This window comes from Euleptes europaea, chromosome 6 (genome assembly GCF_029931775.1).
Source record: "Euleptes europaea isolate rEulEur1 chromosome 6, rEulEur1.hap1, whole genome shotgun sequence".
Lineage (NCBI taxonomy): Eukaryota > Metazoa > Chordata > Lepidosauria > Squamata > Sphaerodactylidae > Euleptes > Euleptes europaea.
Window position 1 is genome coordinate 19808668 of NC_079317.1, and position 15516 is coordinate 19824183.

General features: G+C 46.8%; 1 protein-coding gene across 1 annotated transcript; it reads right to left on the minus strand.

Moving 5' to 3' along the window:
* Positions 1-4013: 4013 nt before the first annotated feature.
* LOC130479011 (extracellular tyrosine-protein kinase PKDCC-like) lies at positions 4014-14837 on the minus strand. Its single transcript, XM_056851289.1, has 7 exons — positions 14379-14837; positions 12027-12146; positions 10337-10608; positions 7676-7755; positions 7458-7562; positions 6667-6843; positions 4014-4195 (listed from the first exon to the last, which is right to left on the minus strand). The coding sequence occupies exons 1-7, from the start codon at positions 14835-14837 to the stop codon at positions 4014-4016; spliced, it is 1395 nt and encodes a 464-aa protein (XP_056707267.1).
* Between the last annotated feature and the right edge of the window lie 679 nt (positions 14838-15516).

The following is a 15516-nucleotide window of genomic DNA, read 5'->3' on the forward strand; positions in this document are numbered from 1 at the left end:
TTGAGGGAAGTGTAGGATAAAATATATATATACAAAACTAGGAGTAGGAAATGCTGTTAAAATATAAGTTTCTACGGTTTTGAAATTTTTTTTAATGTTGCAGATCTCACGGCATGCTTTCTTGGATTCATTATAGAACTAACTGCCAGTAAATGCATTTGGGGCCGTGTTAGACCTCCATTTGACTGATAAGGAACTGAGGAAGGGCCTCTCATCTTATCCTTGTTTCTTGTTTTGACAACATGGTGTTCCCATTTTTATCTCTGGTGTGGAAGATGATACCCCATTATCATCGAACTAATCTATAGAAGCAATCATCAGATAGTCTAAAGCCACCACTAAGGCTGAAGTGGGAACAACAGACAACTCTTGTCTTTCTCTCCCCATGGGCCAGGACCTCCACACTGGAAGACTCTTTAGCAAAAACTTTCCATCATAAAGCCCATTGTTATGGTCACCATTATGACCTGTCTTGTCATTATGATAGCTTTGTTCTGATGATTAGGGGATTTTCCATTAATGGATTGTGCTCTAAAGAGCCATTTTCCGTGCATTTGAACTGTGGTTGGTTGCATAACAAGAGCGAGGGATGATTCCCTCATTTGCTAAGACTGATCTGCATTGCTCTGTCTAAACTAGGTCCTGGTGAGACATTATCTACAGATAGCCTTCACAGGATGCCATCTTAAGAATTGTTCCCTTAATTTTTTTAAAGCATCTTTTCTTTGATGCTAACAGCCCAATCTGTCCCCAGTGAAGGAATACAGAAGCTGTGTGAAATCTGAACTGGAAATTCCTTGGTTCAAATGTAACCTTATCCATGAATTCAAGGCAGCTGAAGTTGGTTCCCTGTTCCTTATTCACATTTCCTAGTTCTTGAATGATATTGAGGACAATTTAAAAGCTCTGCACCCCAAAATAAAGTTTGGACCACCACGTATCATACACCCCCACATTCAAGAGATTGTGCCCTCCGAAGGGTGCATTCTGGGTCCTGGGAACCAACGTCAGCCTCCTATGAATTTGCTGGCCTTAAAGCCAAATTATGCATCAAATTGCAGACCCAAGTATTGGTCTTTTATGACCAATATTTTTATCTGACAAAGGGAGCTTTGACTCTTGGAAATGTATACCCTGTAGACAGGATATTTTCTCCAGGCCAGCTGGCAAAGGTGGGGGGGCACTAAGCCCTTTCCTCTAGGACTATTTTCTGGTCAAAAGTACCTTCCTCAACTTGCACAGGAAGTGGTAATGTTGAAAATCTGCCAGGATGTTTTCTTTTACCCATGCACAAATCACAGTCTCTTCTCTTCATCCCTACGTATGTAAGAGCTTTTATGTTGTTGTCACTCTACCTCCAAGGAGTTCAGGGTGACATAGATGAGTGTCCTTCCCCCTTATGTGGTCCTCAGAACACCCTTGTGAAGTAGGCTAGGCTGAGAAAGAGAGACTGGCTCGGGGTTACCTAGTGTGCTTCATGACTATCAGGATCTGAACCTAGTTTTAGGCCTTTTATGCATGGCTCTTTCTCTCACAGTCACCCCTCCGAAGACTTTGGGTCTTTGTGTTGAGTATGCATATAAAACAGGTCCCTGAAAACGTGGGCAAAATGCGCAGTAACGCAGGAGAGTGAGGCAACCTCTGATGGTCAGAAATGGCATGCATAATCAAAGCAAAGACCTGAAATTATCAGAGGGGTGATGATGAGGGAAACAGCCATGCATAAACAGCCTTAGAAGGTAGTCATGTTGGTCCGCAGTAAGAACAGCTAGTCAAGTCCAATAGCAACAGATTTGGTCTTGTGAAAGCTCATACCCCCCAAAATCTTGTTGGTCTCTAAGGATTCGAATCTAGCATCTGAACCTGCATCTCGCCAAGTCTAATCAGACGCTCTCCCCTACACACTACTGTGTCTACACCACACTGGCTCAGTACTCACCCGGCCTGACAGGATTGTTCCAAGAACCACCCTTATGAATGGTTTTATTTGTATTTAGCCATATCTTCTTGTACTCTAAAATGCCATGCACATTGACAGAGCTAAATAAACGAATAAAATGACAATATTTTCCACAGTGAAAAAAGCCATCCGTTTATAGCACAAGGTTTTTTACGCATAAATATGTGAACATTTCACTTGGCAGAATCTCTTTCACTGAAAGTAACATTGACAAATCTCTAAGATTGTTACAAGGACTTCCAAAAGTCATGAAAAATCCAAAATATCAGTTGGGATATCCTGGACTTTTATATCCCAAAACAAAGCTTTGTCTCTCATTATTTTGGCTAAAGACCCTTGGTCCAAAATTTCTACAGAACTCTTGATCCACAGCTGTACAATAAATCACATTCAAATACTCTAATGCAAGAATTTTGAAACAGATCTGGTCTGGAGTCCATTATCAATTTTAATACATTGATATAATAATATTAAAACCTTCTCAGCAGCTGCATTTGGAGATACCACAGAATTTTTAAGAATAGCCTGTATTGAGAGAGAAATGAACTATTTTTATATTCCTGTTTTCTTGGTCCTCACCATTTTGCCCATGAAAAAACAGTACCCACTTTCTCAATTTTCCTCCAGAGGTTATTTCTGCAGATGCAGCATGAAATCATAAGTCCTAAGGCAGGATCATGCCTATTCAGGCCTCCAGACCACTCTGTGTCACAAGCAAAGGACATGATGTGCTGGAAAGTAGGGGAATGCATGAAACTGCTTTATACTAAATCAGACCACTGGTCCGTCAAGGAAAGCCCGGCCTCCTCAGACTAGCAGAGACTCTCCAGAGTCTCAGGCAGAGATCTTTTATGTCATCTATTACATGACCCTTTTTCGCTGAAGAACGAATCAGGGACCTCCTGCATGCTCTACTACTGAGCCATGATCTTTCCCCATGACTCAAAACAAGTCCGCACTGCACCAAACTACAGGTAACTGAAGAAGGTGAGCTGTGGCTCACAAAAGCTCACACCCTGCCAGAAATTTTGTTAATTCTTTAAGGTGCCGCTGGACTCTTTGCTCTTTTCTATTGCTACAGGCAGACTAGCCCGGCTACCCATCGTGACCAAACTACAGGGATGGGGGGGGGGAAATAATGGGCAGGTAGGCAAAAGCGTTGGCTGACAGCAACACAATGCCCACACTGTTTTTGAAGTTTAAAAATCAGGGCATGAAAAAGTACTTTTAAGCCCCCGTCATTTCCAATGGCAGGGCTTTAAACATGTTCACAATTTCCACATTAACAACTGGAGTTTTGCAGGTGGAGCCTGGGGAGGACAGGGACCTCAGGTGGGGTACGATGCCATGGAGTCCATCTTCCAAAGCATCCATGTTCTCCAGGGGAACTGATCTCTGTAATCTGGAGATGAGTTGCAATTCCAGGAGATCCCCAGGCCCCACCTGGAGGCTGGCATCTCTAAGGGTAGAGGTAGTCCCCTGTGCAAGCACCGGGTCATTACTGACCCATGAGATGACGTCACATCATGACATTTACTAGTCAGGCTATGTTTACGGGGTGGTTTGCCATTGCCTTCCCCGGTCGTCTACAGTGGGGAGGGGCTGTGGCTCAGTGGTAGAGCATCTGCTTGGCATGCAGAAGATCCCAGGTTCAATCCCCGCCATCTCCAGTTAAAGGGAGACCTATGCCTGAGACCCTGGAGAGCCACTGCCGGTCTGAGTAGACAGTACTGACTTTGATGGACTAAGGGTCTGATTCAGTAGAAGGCAGTTTCATGCGTTCACTTTACCTCCAGCAAGCTGGGTACTCATTTTATCAGCCTCGGAAGGATGGAAGGCTGAGTGGACCTTGAGCCGGTTACCTGCCATCCCTACTGAGCACATTTCTAAGGAAATAATTGACTCTGGGAAAAGATAATCGGATTGCGAGATTTTTCCATGGAGGGAGGTTGCATCTTACATAGGGAAGGTTTCCTTGGATCAGAGAGACAACCGTATTTGACACAACCGACGTTGGTACAGAAAACATGTTCTTAAACGGAAATAAATCATGTCATCTCTTTGGGGGGCTGAGCGTAGTCCTGATGAGCATTTCTTCTCCTGCGTCTCTGTGCTCATTCAAGCTTCTTGTTAGAGGCTTCTCCCTCGAGAGTGCGGATCGTTTAATATAAGCCACCGTGTTACCACCTGGGATTAAGTCAGCTGAGCTGCTTTGAAACAAAGTGAGTGGGCGTCCTGCAGGGGAAGAGGAGAAGAGACAAGATCTGTAGAAACAGCATTTGTTTGTGTTTATTTTTACTAGTAGCCATGAATAGCCCTCTCCTCCAAAACATGTCCACTCCCCTCTTAATGCCTTCCAGGTTAGTTGTCACCACCACATCCTGGGGCAGGGAGTTCCACAATTTAACTATGTGTAGTGTGAAGAAATACTTCCTTTTAATCATTTTGAATCTCTCACCCTCCAGCTTCAGCAGATGACCCCGAGTTCTAGTATTATGAGAGAGGGAGACCTGAGTTCAAACATTTACTCTACCATGAAGTTCACAGGGTGACCTCTGAACAGCTACCAACTTTCAGCCTACGCTACCTCACAGTCTTGTGGTGAGGATAGAACAGGGTTGCCGGGTCACCAGTGGGGGATGAGGGCTAGGGTTGTCAGATCCTTTGCCACAGAGTCCACCCTCCAAAGCACCAATTTTCATGGCAGCTTACATAAGTCTCCCCATCTCCATACTATCCCCCAATAACTAGGGTTGCCGACCTTCAGGTGGTGGCTGGAGATCTCCCGCTGTTACAACTGATCTCCAGGTGACAGAGATCAGTTCCCCTGGAGAAAATGACGGCTTTGGCAATTGGACTCTTTGGCACTGAAGTCCCTCCCTTCTCCAAACCCTGCCCTCCTCAGGCGCCATCCCCCAAACTCCAGGTATTTCCCAACCCGGAGCTGGCAACCCAACCAATAACTCTATTAGGAAGAGTATTTGGTTGGCACAAGGTTACCCAGCAATCCTGCATGGAAGAGCGGGGATTCCAACTTGGGTCTCCCAGATCCTAGTCCAACACTCTAACCATGATGCCTTCTTGTGCTAGTGAGATGTGCCCCCTTTGCATTTTCATGCAAGTTTCCGAAAGAAAAGGATTATCAAGGATTATTATTATTATAATTTTAAAAAAGGTCAAGATCCCCTTTGCAAGCACCAGGTCATTCCTGACTCATGGGTTGATGTCATATCACAATGTTTCCTAGGCAGACTTTGTTTACGGGGTGGTTTGCCAGTGCCTTCCCCAGTCACCTTCCCTTTACCCCCAGCAAGCCAGGTGCTCGGAAGGATGGAAGGCTGAGTCAACCTTGAGCCGGCTACCTGAAACCAATTTCCGTTGGGATCGAACTCAGATCGTGAGCAGAGCTTGGACTGCAGTACTGCAGCACTTTGCGCCACGGGTTTCTTCATTATAATAAAGGATCATTAATATAATAATAAAGGATCCTTATTATAATAAAGGATCATTAATAATCCTTTAACAATAACATTAAAAGAGCTATTACTAAGGATTATTATTAATTAAGGGTTATTAAGGATAATTAGGAGTATTAAGAAAAAAAACATACACACCAATTTCCCATAAGATGTTGATATAATGAATCATCCTTAACAGTAATGGCTGGATAGTACTGAACTGCATCTCTCATTATTCACATGAGGGGTAATAGCTCGGCTGCAAAAGAATCAGCCAAAAATTGGATAATTGATGGTGTGCTTTTGAAAAAGAAGGGCACACTGGCTACCTTCAACGAAAGGCCATCATCAGCGCTAATTACAGGGCACTGGTGAATTTTGTTTGTGTGGGGATTTAGGCTGATGAAGAGATCAGAAGTAGTTTTCTTATAACCAAGAGAACAGGTCCTACTTTTATTCTGCTTCCCCCCCCCCCATTCCAACAAACCCCCAAGAGTCTTCAGACCTAAATATGTGCATACAGCAGATTACTTCACCTCCAGACTTGTACAAATTGCACCTGTCTCAGGGGTGCAAGATAGAGAACCTGTTTAGTAATAAGAGAACCTGTTTAGTAATGCTAAAAAAAACCAGGGCAGCAAAGAAGAAGATATCTGAGCTTGGATTGGAAGGATGGAGAAAAAACAGGGCCAGTGTTTTACTGAAATGCATTACTCCACCCGAGCTCAGAGTTTGAGTGTCAGAATTTAAGTCTTCAAAACAGATTTTAATATTAAAATATGTTCTGTAAAGGGGAGGGGCTGTGGCTCAGTGGTAGAGCATCTGCTAGGCATGCAGAAGGTCCCAGGTTCAGTCCCCAGCATCTCCAGTTACAGGGACTAGGCAAGCAGGTGATGTGAAAGACTTCTGACTGAGACCCTAGAGAGTCGCTGCAGGTCAGAGTAGACAATACTGACTTTGATGGACCAAGGGTCTGATTCAGTAGAAGGCAGCTTCATGTGTTCAAAGCAGCTGGGTCAGCTTGCTGTGCATCTTGTTTCCTCATCGTAGGAACTAGAGGGGTTAATATCAGCAATTGTGAGAATCAGCTAAAACTGTGCTTAGGCTAACCCGGCTGCAAGTTGTGATCCTGAATGCATCACCCCAAAAAGACTACTATCTCCTTCTCTAAAGAAAACCAGAATTCCCTCTCCTTTTCAATACCTAGAAGATTAAAAGGACTGATATCTGTGAGCACTTTGCTCTCACCTGCCCACGTCTTCTGTGGAGTGATGATAAAATGTTGACACTGCGAATGGGAACTGCAAATGCCTGCGGCTTCTTCTGCGTTGTGAACGGACAGCACGCATCCCGTGTGGCTATACGAGGGCCAGCACTTGTAATCCTCCGCAGTCCCGCTACGGAATCCTTTTAAGGCAATATATTCTGGAAGAAAAAGAAATCATGCATTTGGCTGAAGTCTGAGAGCTGTTTCAGACTGAACAAAAAAACAGGAGGCGCATGAAGTGAAGCGGATTAAGTCCACAGAAATCAATGAGTTTAGAAGGGTGTGAGAATACTGCTGGTTGCACTTACTCCCACTGATATAATGGCATGCTAAATTGTGGAACTCCCTGCCCCAGGATGTGGCTGCCAACTTGGGAGGCTTTAAGAGGGGAGTGGACATGTTCATGGAGGAGAGGGATATTCATGGCTCTAGTAAAAACGGATAGTAGTCATGATGCATACCTATTCTCTCCAGGATCAGAGGAGCATGCCTATTATATTAGGTGCTGTGGAACACAGGCAGGACAATGCTGCTGCAATCATCTTGCTTTTGGGCTTCCCAGAGGCACCTGGTTGGCCACTGTGTGAACAGACTGCTGGACTTGATGAACCTTGGTCTGATCCAGCATGGCCTTTCTTATGTTCTTATGACTAACTTTGCCCCGATTTCAATTTTTAAAAGCAACTCACTGTCTCTGGTCCCTTTGCATATGCTCTGAAGTTTGGCGCTGAAATTAATATTGCACGGAAGCTTTAAATCATCACCTGTGTACCTTTTAAATGGGAAGGCTTCTTCTGCAGGTAAAGTCCAGATTTATACAAATGCAAAACTTTCTGAAAAGCTCTCAGCGTTTCATTCGCTCCGTATCGTAAATCACCTACATTGACATACCAGGAAGGGGTGGGGAAAGAAAGAGATGAAGTGATTTTTCAGGAGAGAGATGCCTCAGGGCAGGTCTTGTTTAAATAAACTTTCAAAATTTCATCTTACCTGTGGCATTTAGGATATCCTTCAGAATGGGCTGTAAAACGACAGGTGCCAGGTGTGGTAAGAGATATGTAAAAAAATACCTATAACAAAGTTTAAGAACAAAAATCTTAAAAGCTATGGTAATGTTCCTTAGGCACTAGCATGGTTTAATATGTCCCTGACTAGGAATTTTGGTCACGTCATTGTTTCTCAGACTCAGCCCCTCTCCATCAAGAACATAAGAAAAGCCATGCTGGATCAGACCAAGGCCCATCAAGTCCAGCAGTCTGTTCACACAGTGGCCAACCAGGTGCCTCTAGGAAGCTCACAAACAAGACCACTGCAGCAGCACCATCCTGCCTGTGTTCCACCGCACCCAATATACTAGGCATGCTCCTCTGGTACTAGAGAGAATAGGTATGCATCATGACTAGTATTCATCTTGACTAGTAGCCATGGATAGCCCTCTCCTCCATGAACACATCCACTCCTCTCTTAAAGCCTTCCAAGTTGGCAGCCATCACCATATCCTGGGGCAGAATGTTCCACAATTTAACTATTCGTTGTGTGGAGAAATACTTCCTTTTATCTGTTTGGAACAAGGTCTCTCTGTTCATTGCATTTTTATCATGCCCTTACTTCAAGGAGCTGTGGGCAGTGAGAATGATTCCCCTGGCCTTTCTTAGCTCTACAACAAGCCTGTGAGGTAAGCAAGCTGACAGAGGGTAGACTGACCATTGAGTTTCATAACTAAATGGGGATTTGAACCACCCAGGCCCAGTCTAACCACTACACCGCGCAGGCCTCCGATGGGAATAGTGATGTATTTCACAAGGTTCATATTTTTATTTATTTTATTATGTTTCTCACTGAGGCTCAAGGCAGATTACACAGTATAAACGGATGCCATCAATAGGATGAGGCATCTAATGAACAATCTACTAGGGCTGGGATTAGAGAAATCTCCTAAAAGCATAGAATATGAGGTTGCTATGAGTACATAAAGAGAACCATGCTGGATCAAGCCAGTGGTCTAGCACAGGGCTTCTTAAACTTTTTCCACTCGTGACCCCTTTTCAACCGAAAATTTTTTACACGACCCCGGATAGATAGGTACATAAAATAGGTATACAAATCAAACATTTACTGATAATAAATCATAAAGAAATTTATTTTTTTTAAATAAAAATTTTTTTGCAACCCCCACATTCAGTTATGCAACCCCATATGGGGTCATGACCCAGTTTAAGAAGCTTTGGTCTAGCTAGTCACAGAATCACAGAGTTGGAAGGGACCACCAGAGTCATCTAGTTCAACCCCCTGCACAATGCAGGAAATTCGCAACTACCTCCCCCCCACCCCCAGTGACCCCTACTCCATGTCCAGAAGATGGCCAAAATGCCCTCCCTCCCATGAACTGCCTAAGGTCATAGAATCAGCATTGCTGACAGATCAGATGGCCGTCTAGCCTCTGCTTAAAAACCTCCAGGGAAGGAGAGCTCACCACCTCCCGAGGAAGCCTGTTCCACTGAGGAACTGCTCTAACAGAAACTCTTGATTTAATGTCAACCAGTTGGTTCTTGTCCGACCTTCTGGGGCAACAGAAAACAACTTGGTACTATCCTCTATAGGACAGCTGCCCTGGAGGCCAGCAAACAGTCCTAGTGGCCGAGGGCCTCCACCTCCACACTGGTATTTAAAGTATTACAGCTATTACTGTTTCTGAATATGTAGGTTCCCATTAGTCACCACAGCAAGCAGCCGCTGATGGACTAACAGTTCATTCTGGTGTTTTATGATGGGACTCACACCTAATCTTTCTACCTTACCTCTTCTTTTCCCCCTTCATGTAGAGAATTTTCTCACTTAAAAAGGTTCACAATGTTATTCACGCCAAACCTCTCTGCCTCAGCCCTTCCTCATCCCCTGTAATCTTCCCCATAAGAATTCCCAGTAGGATGCCCATGTCACATATCTGAAGAAGTGAGCTGTGACCCACAAAAGCCCATATTGAAATAAATGTTGTTAGTCTTTTATTGTATTTTGCTACAGTGGCCTAACATGGCTACCCCTTTACTGTCGTATTTCCCCTTGTCCATCCTGAATCTACTCCCCATCAAATTCAGGGGCTATGAGAATGAATGAGATGAAGACCATAAGCAGTAAGAGGTGGATCCAAATGAACACATAACGGGGCTCAGCACTCAAAACAGGATTTCAGAGCGTCCTTTCCCCAGGAAGCAATATGAAATAATTGTTTAATGCAGCTGATTCTGGAGGGAGTTCCATTTTCCGACTTCTAATCACCGCCTCATTTTAAAAAATAAAGTTCCAGCCCATCAGTATAGAGTCACTGTTGTTTCAAGTGTGAAAATATTTAAAGTTGCATTTTCTTCTCCATTTAACCAGAACATCCTACACTGCCCAATAAGATGCTTCCTAGATCCTGGAATGTTCTTTCAGAAAATGACCCGGGAGGAAAATAAACTGAACGTATGGAAGATGTGCGTATATCAGTGGGATGCTTTAGTTCCAGAACATAACCTAGTCCATAAATGGTTAAATAACCCCATCAATTTAAGCAGGAAATGCAGAAAACAGAATGACACATCTTCCTGCATAACACAATCTTTATGATCCTGTTCATTCATCAGTAACTTTTTTTAATGCTGTCCAACATACCGGTAGGCATTGAAGAGATTTCTTCTCTCATTGATTCCTTCGCACTTTCCATGCACGGTACATTTGAGAGAAAAGTTTTTCACAGGGAATTCTAACACACAGTCCTCATCTGTCTGGCATGATGGTTCCTCAGTGCTTGCATCATCCAGGTCTGTCACTTTCAGGACCCCGTTCACAGTCACAAACTGCCTGGGCTGGAAATCCAGGAGGGCGATGGACCCCAGAGGAGAATTTGCCAAATAATAGAGCAATTCAACCAGATCCAGACAGATCTGAAAAGCAAAAGGTGAATTCTGGTTGCTTGGGAGCATGTGAACGATGGGGAAGGGGTGACGTTAAACAATATAGGGACACCAGCTGAATATTTTTTGAAGAAGAGTTGGTTTTTATCCCCCAGTTTTCTCAACCTCTAAGGAGTCTCAAACCAGCTTAAAATTGCCTTCCCTTCCTCTCCCCAAAACAGACACCTTGTGATGTACGTGGGAGTCTCAAACCAGCTTACAATTGCCTTCCCTTCCTCTCCCCAAAACAGACACCTTGTGATGTACGTGTGGCTGAAAGAATTCTGAGAGAACTGTGACTATCCCAGGGTCACAAAGCAGGCTTCATATGGAGGAGTGGGGAAACCAAACTGGTTCACCAGATTAGAATTCGCCGTTCATGTGAAGGAGTGGGGAATCAAACCCGGTTCTCCAGATTAGAGTCCACTGCTCTTAACCACTGCACCACGCTGGCTCTCTAGCTCTCCCTCCCTCTTTTAATGCCACTAATTCCTGGCCCCTGGTGCTGTGTATACACCCAATCCTTCCTGAAACAATCCAAGTTATTGAAACTTTAACGGACAGAATCTCTTCTGAAAAATGCAGCTGCAGTATTGAAAGGGCAGTACACCCAATCAGCACGATCCTTCCTGCCATCTTTGGGTCCCCCTTGGGGAGAAAGTTGGGTTATAAATGAAGTCAATAAATGAATATTTAGGTAAAGGAAGGAGGAGGAGGAGGAGTTGGTTTTTATATGCCGACTTTCTCCACCACTTAAGGAAGAATTAAACCGGCTTACAATCACCTTCCCTTCCTCTCCCCACAACAGACACCCTGTGAGGTAGGTGCGGCTGAGAGTGTGACTAGCCCAAGGTCACCCAGCTGGCTTCATGTGTAGGAGTGGGGAAACGAATACAATTCACCGGATTAGCCTCCGCTGCTCATGTGGAGGAGTGGGGAATCATACACGGTTCTCCAGATGAACTGGATTTGTTTCCCCACTCCTACACATGAAACCAGTTGGGTGACCTTGGGCTAGGCACACTCTCTCAGTCCCACCTACCTCACAGGTCGTCTGTTGAGGGGAAGGGAAGGTGATTGTAAGTCGGTTTGATTCTTCCTTAAGTGGGAGAGAAAGTTGGCATATAAAAACTAACTCTTCTTCTTAAAATTGCTGAAAAAAATAGAAGAAACAGCTGTTCCCTCTTTCATTTTATAAACCAGCAGTGACCAATCACTGGTGGAGTTTTTTGTTTTTTGTCTTTTTTAAAAGAAAGATGCAGCTTCAAAGGAACAGAAATGAGATTATTCCAAAGGCTTTCCACAGATGATAGCAGCACAGAAATCTCATTTGTCCCTCCTGGGATTTCTGCCCTCAGTCTGAGGTCTAAAGACGCCTGATAAAACATGCCTTGGTGTTGTTTGCTTACTTTAAATCTCTTTTCCCAGGGGGTCTGCAGAAGCTCAATCATCTCCAAGGGTGTTCCCAGCTCCAGTATAGCGGTGGTCTTCATTTCAGGATCGGCGCTATCATAGCATTGACCCCACAACTGGGAAAAGAAGGGGGGAAATGCACAGATTGTCATATTAATATCAACAGAAAACACAAGCATCTCCTTTTCGAAGGTAAATAGAAGTAAGTGCGAAGGGGAGGAAAGAATGGTATACACGGATAGACTAATTGCTCAGCTAAGCCTTTGAGATCGTAAGATAGTTAATTCTTCTTATACGTTTGGTTCCAAGCATGCTGACACTGGATAAATCATGACTTTAATTAGCCGGTGTTCTGAAAGTCGAGTGCTTACACCGCCCTGAGAACACGGCATTCCCCTTGATGTGTGTTTACCATTAACCCAGCCAAGGGCAATTTTCTTGTTAAGAGGAACAGCAGTCTGCTTTCTCCCATTGCCTTACCAGCCCTGTTGGGCTATTAACAATAATTAACCCAAGAGTGTCTTCAGATGCAGTTTACCAGATGCAGATATAAAGGCTTTCTTTATCTATTTGATACTTGTGATCGAACAGTCTCCCGTTCGCTTAAGCCCGGCTTCTCTCGCACAAAAAAGAGTTTTAATTTTTTTAAAAACCCCACTGTTGCTCGTCCCTTCCCCCCACAATACACACCCTAATAAGCTCTATGCAAGGGGGAAAGGGAGGATTTTAAAATTTTACTTCATTTACAACCAGCCTTTCTCCCCAATGGGGGGCCCAAACTGACTTACTTCCTCCTGCTCTCCATGTTATTCTCACAACAACCCTGTGGGGCAGGTTAGACTGAGAGTGTGACTGGCCCAAAGTTACCCAGCAAGCTTCCCTGGCAGAGTGGGGATTCGGATCTGGGTCTCCCAGATCCTAGCCGGAAACCCGAGCCATAACACCCTGCTGGCTCTTTCTTTTCTTGAGAGAAGCTGAAAACAGCAAAAGAAATGGGAAAGCGGTATCTATTAAATGCACTCCTGGTTGCTGCTAAACAAACCTGGCATTAAAAAAATATGTGTCTGGGGAAGGGGGAAAAAAGGAAGAGGGTTGGACTACTGGCCAGGAAGGGAAGAAGTGCAGAATCATCACTGGAATGGAAAAGTAACCAATTATTTGTAAACCGTTTGCTCCTCTTTAATAAGGAAGACACTTTTGCTGAGGGGGGGGAAATCCTGTAGGAAGAAATTACAAGATGACGACAGGTCGTGGGATGAAGTCTGGTCATAAATCGCACACTCAGACCTCAAGCCCGCTGAAGAGTCCTGCAGAACTCAAAACCTCGCACACTGCTCTGCATCATTTTGGCTGCTCTCAGCTTTTCCTTTGGACCAACAGGGCTCTTTCAAGAGCAGCAGAAATCCTTCGTTTCCATTACAAATAGCATGGGGTGCCCTGTGCCTTTCAATATTGGTCTTGGAACTCCCACGACCATCTGAGCTTCCTACCCTTATTCTCTGGTGACTTATGCCCACCAAAAATGGGCAGATGGTTAGACAAAGTGATACTTTCATTACTACAGATTCATGTTAACAGCAAGCAAAGTGATTTGTTTTGTTATGAAATTTGGTTTGACTCAGGGTCACACGGGGGGGGAGCAGGTTGAATCTTTGTGGGGGCCCACGGGGGCTCTCGGCAGCCCTGGCCAAGGGGGCTCCAAGCAAATCAGCAAGATTTGCCGGCTGGGCACCCTTGTGTGCCCAGTTCAATCTACAACCCAGCCAGCCAGGCCTGACTTCAATTTAGGCTGTGATCCCAAGCATAGGGGATCTACGGCCATTTACGGATGGGAGGTTTTGCCTTAGATTTGCCACTCTTTCGATGCACATTTATCCCCTCAACAATGGCCATTTTTGCACGGGAGGTTTTGCCTTGGATTTGCACATCTCCCCCCCCACCCGTGTTCTCAAAACTCTGGATGGGGGTTGACTGTTGGGAGTTTCGAGACTTTGGCTGGGGGAAACGCGCATCTAACTCGTGGCAAATCCCAGGCAAAACCTCCCCTGCGTAGATGGCCAACAAGCCCCCCTGCAGAGTTTGGAGAATTCGGATGGGGGAAAATGTGCCTCTAGAGAGCGGCAAACCCCAGGCGAAAGCTCCCCGGCATCAATGGCCAGTATCTAGCGACTGATTTGACCAACTGGACATACTCAGGACTGAGTCGCCCCCCTGGCGCATTTCCCTTCCCAGCGGGCAGCGGCCGGCCCCGCCGAGCGCGCCAGGATCGCCTCCCAGGGCCGTCGGTTGGGCTGCCGTCCGCCCCCCCCCGCCCCTCGCCCCCCCCCCCCGAGCCGGGCCCTACGTGCCTGGACGACGCCGGGGTGCTGCAGGCTCCGCAGCAGAGCCGCCTCCTTGAGCAGCTTGTAGGCGGCGAGGCGGCGGCAGCCCGCCGGGTGCCCGTGGCGCCGCAGGCAGCGGCTCACGTCGCGGCCGGCGGCGTGCACGGTCTTCAGGGCGACCTCCTGGCCGCCCGGCGGCAAGACGGCTCTGGCCACCAGCTTGGTGACGCCGGAGCCCACCGGGCTCAGCTCCGCCGCGCCGCCCAGCTCCGCGCAGCCCCAGGCGCGCCCCCACCGGGCAGAAGGCGCGCGCCGTCGGATGGCAGCGGCCAGGCGGCTCAGGTCGCGCTGCCGCCGCTCCAGCTCCCGCTGCAAGCCCCACGGCGGCTCCCCCGCCGCCCGACGGCCGGCCCCGGCCAAGGCCCAGGCCAAGGCCAGCAGGGCGGGCAGCGCCAGCAGCAGCGCCAGCGGCCGCGGCCCCGGCATGGCGAGCAAGGAGCCGCTCAGCCCGGGCAGCCGGTGCCTAGGAAGGGGAGGCGGGCTGGGTGGCGCCCCGAGGGCGGGGCCGCACCTGCACCCCGCCCAGGGCTGGGGCTTGGCCTTGCGCGGGTTTCTCGAGGCTGAAACCGAGAGCGTGGGAAAGGGAAGCCCTGCGCCCCCCCCCCAACACACACACACACACACACACCATTTATGCAGGGTCCGTTTGGAAGCTCGCTCAAACTCTTTGTTTTAAATGCGACCTTTACAATGACTATTCACGGCGCCGATGCAAAAGGAGAAACCCCACCCCGCCGCTCGCCTGCTCCTTGTTTGCACGGCTGTGAGCAATCGCCCGTTGCATAGCTCACGCGCGGCTGTCCTTTGGCACGGCTCCTCGAGGGGATTCTTCGGTGTGGGGGCGGAGCAAACGCACAAGGTCGCGCTGAAGGGGCTCTTCAGTCGGTTCTCGTAGGTTATCCGGGCTGTGCGACCGTGGTCTTGGTCTTTTCTTTCCTGACGTTTCGCCAGCAGCTGTGGCAGGCATCTTCAGAGGATGCGAAGCAGGTATGCGCCGGCTTCGCAGTCACTCCCTGAAGGACGGTACGACGTGGAAAAACTCAGCAAAGTATGCGGGGCAATTCAACTCGGAACGCGCTGCTAATTACCAATCCTAAATGGCCAC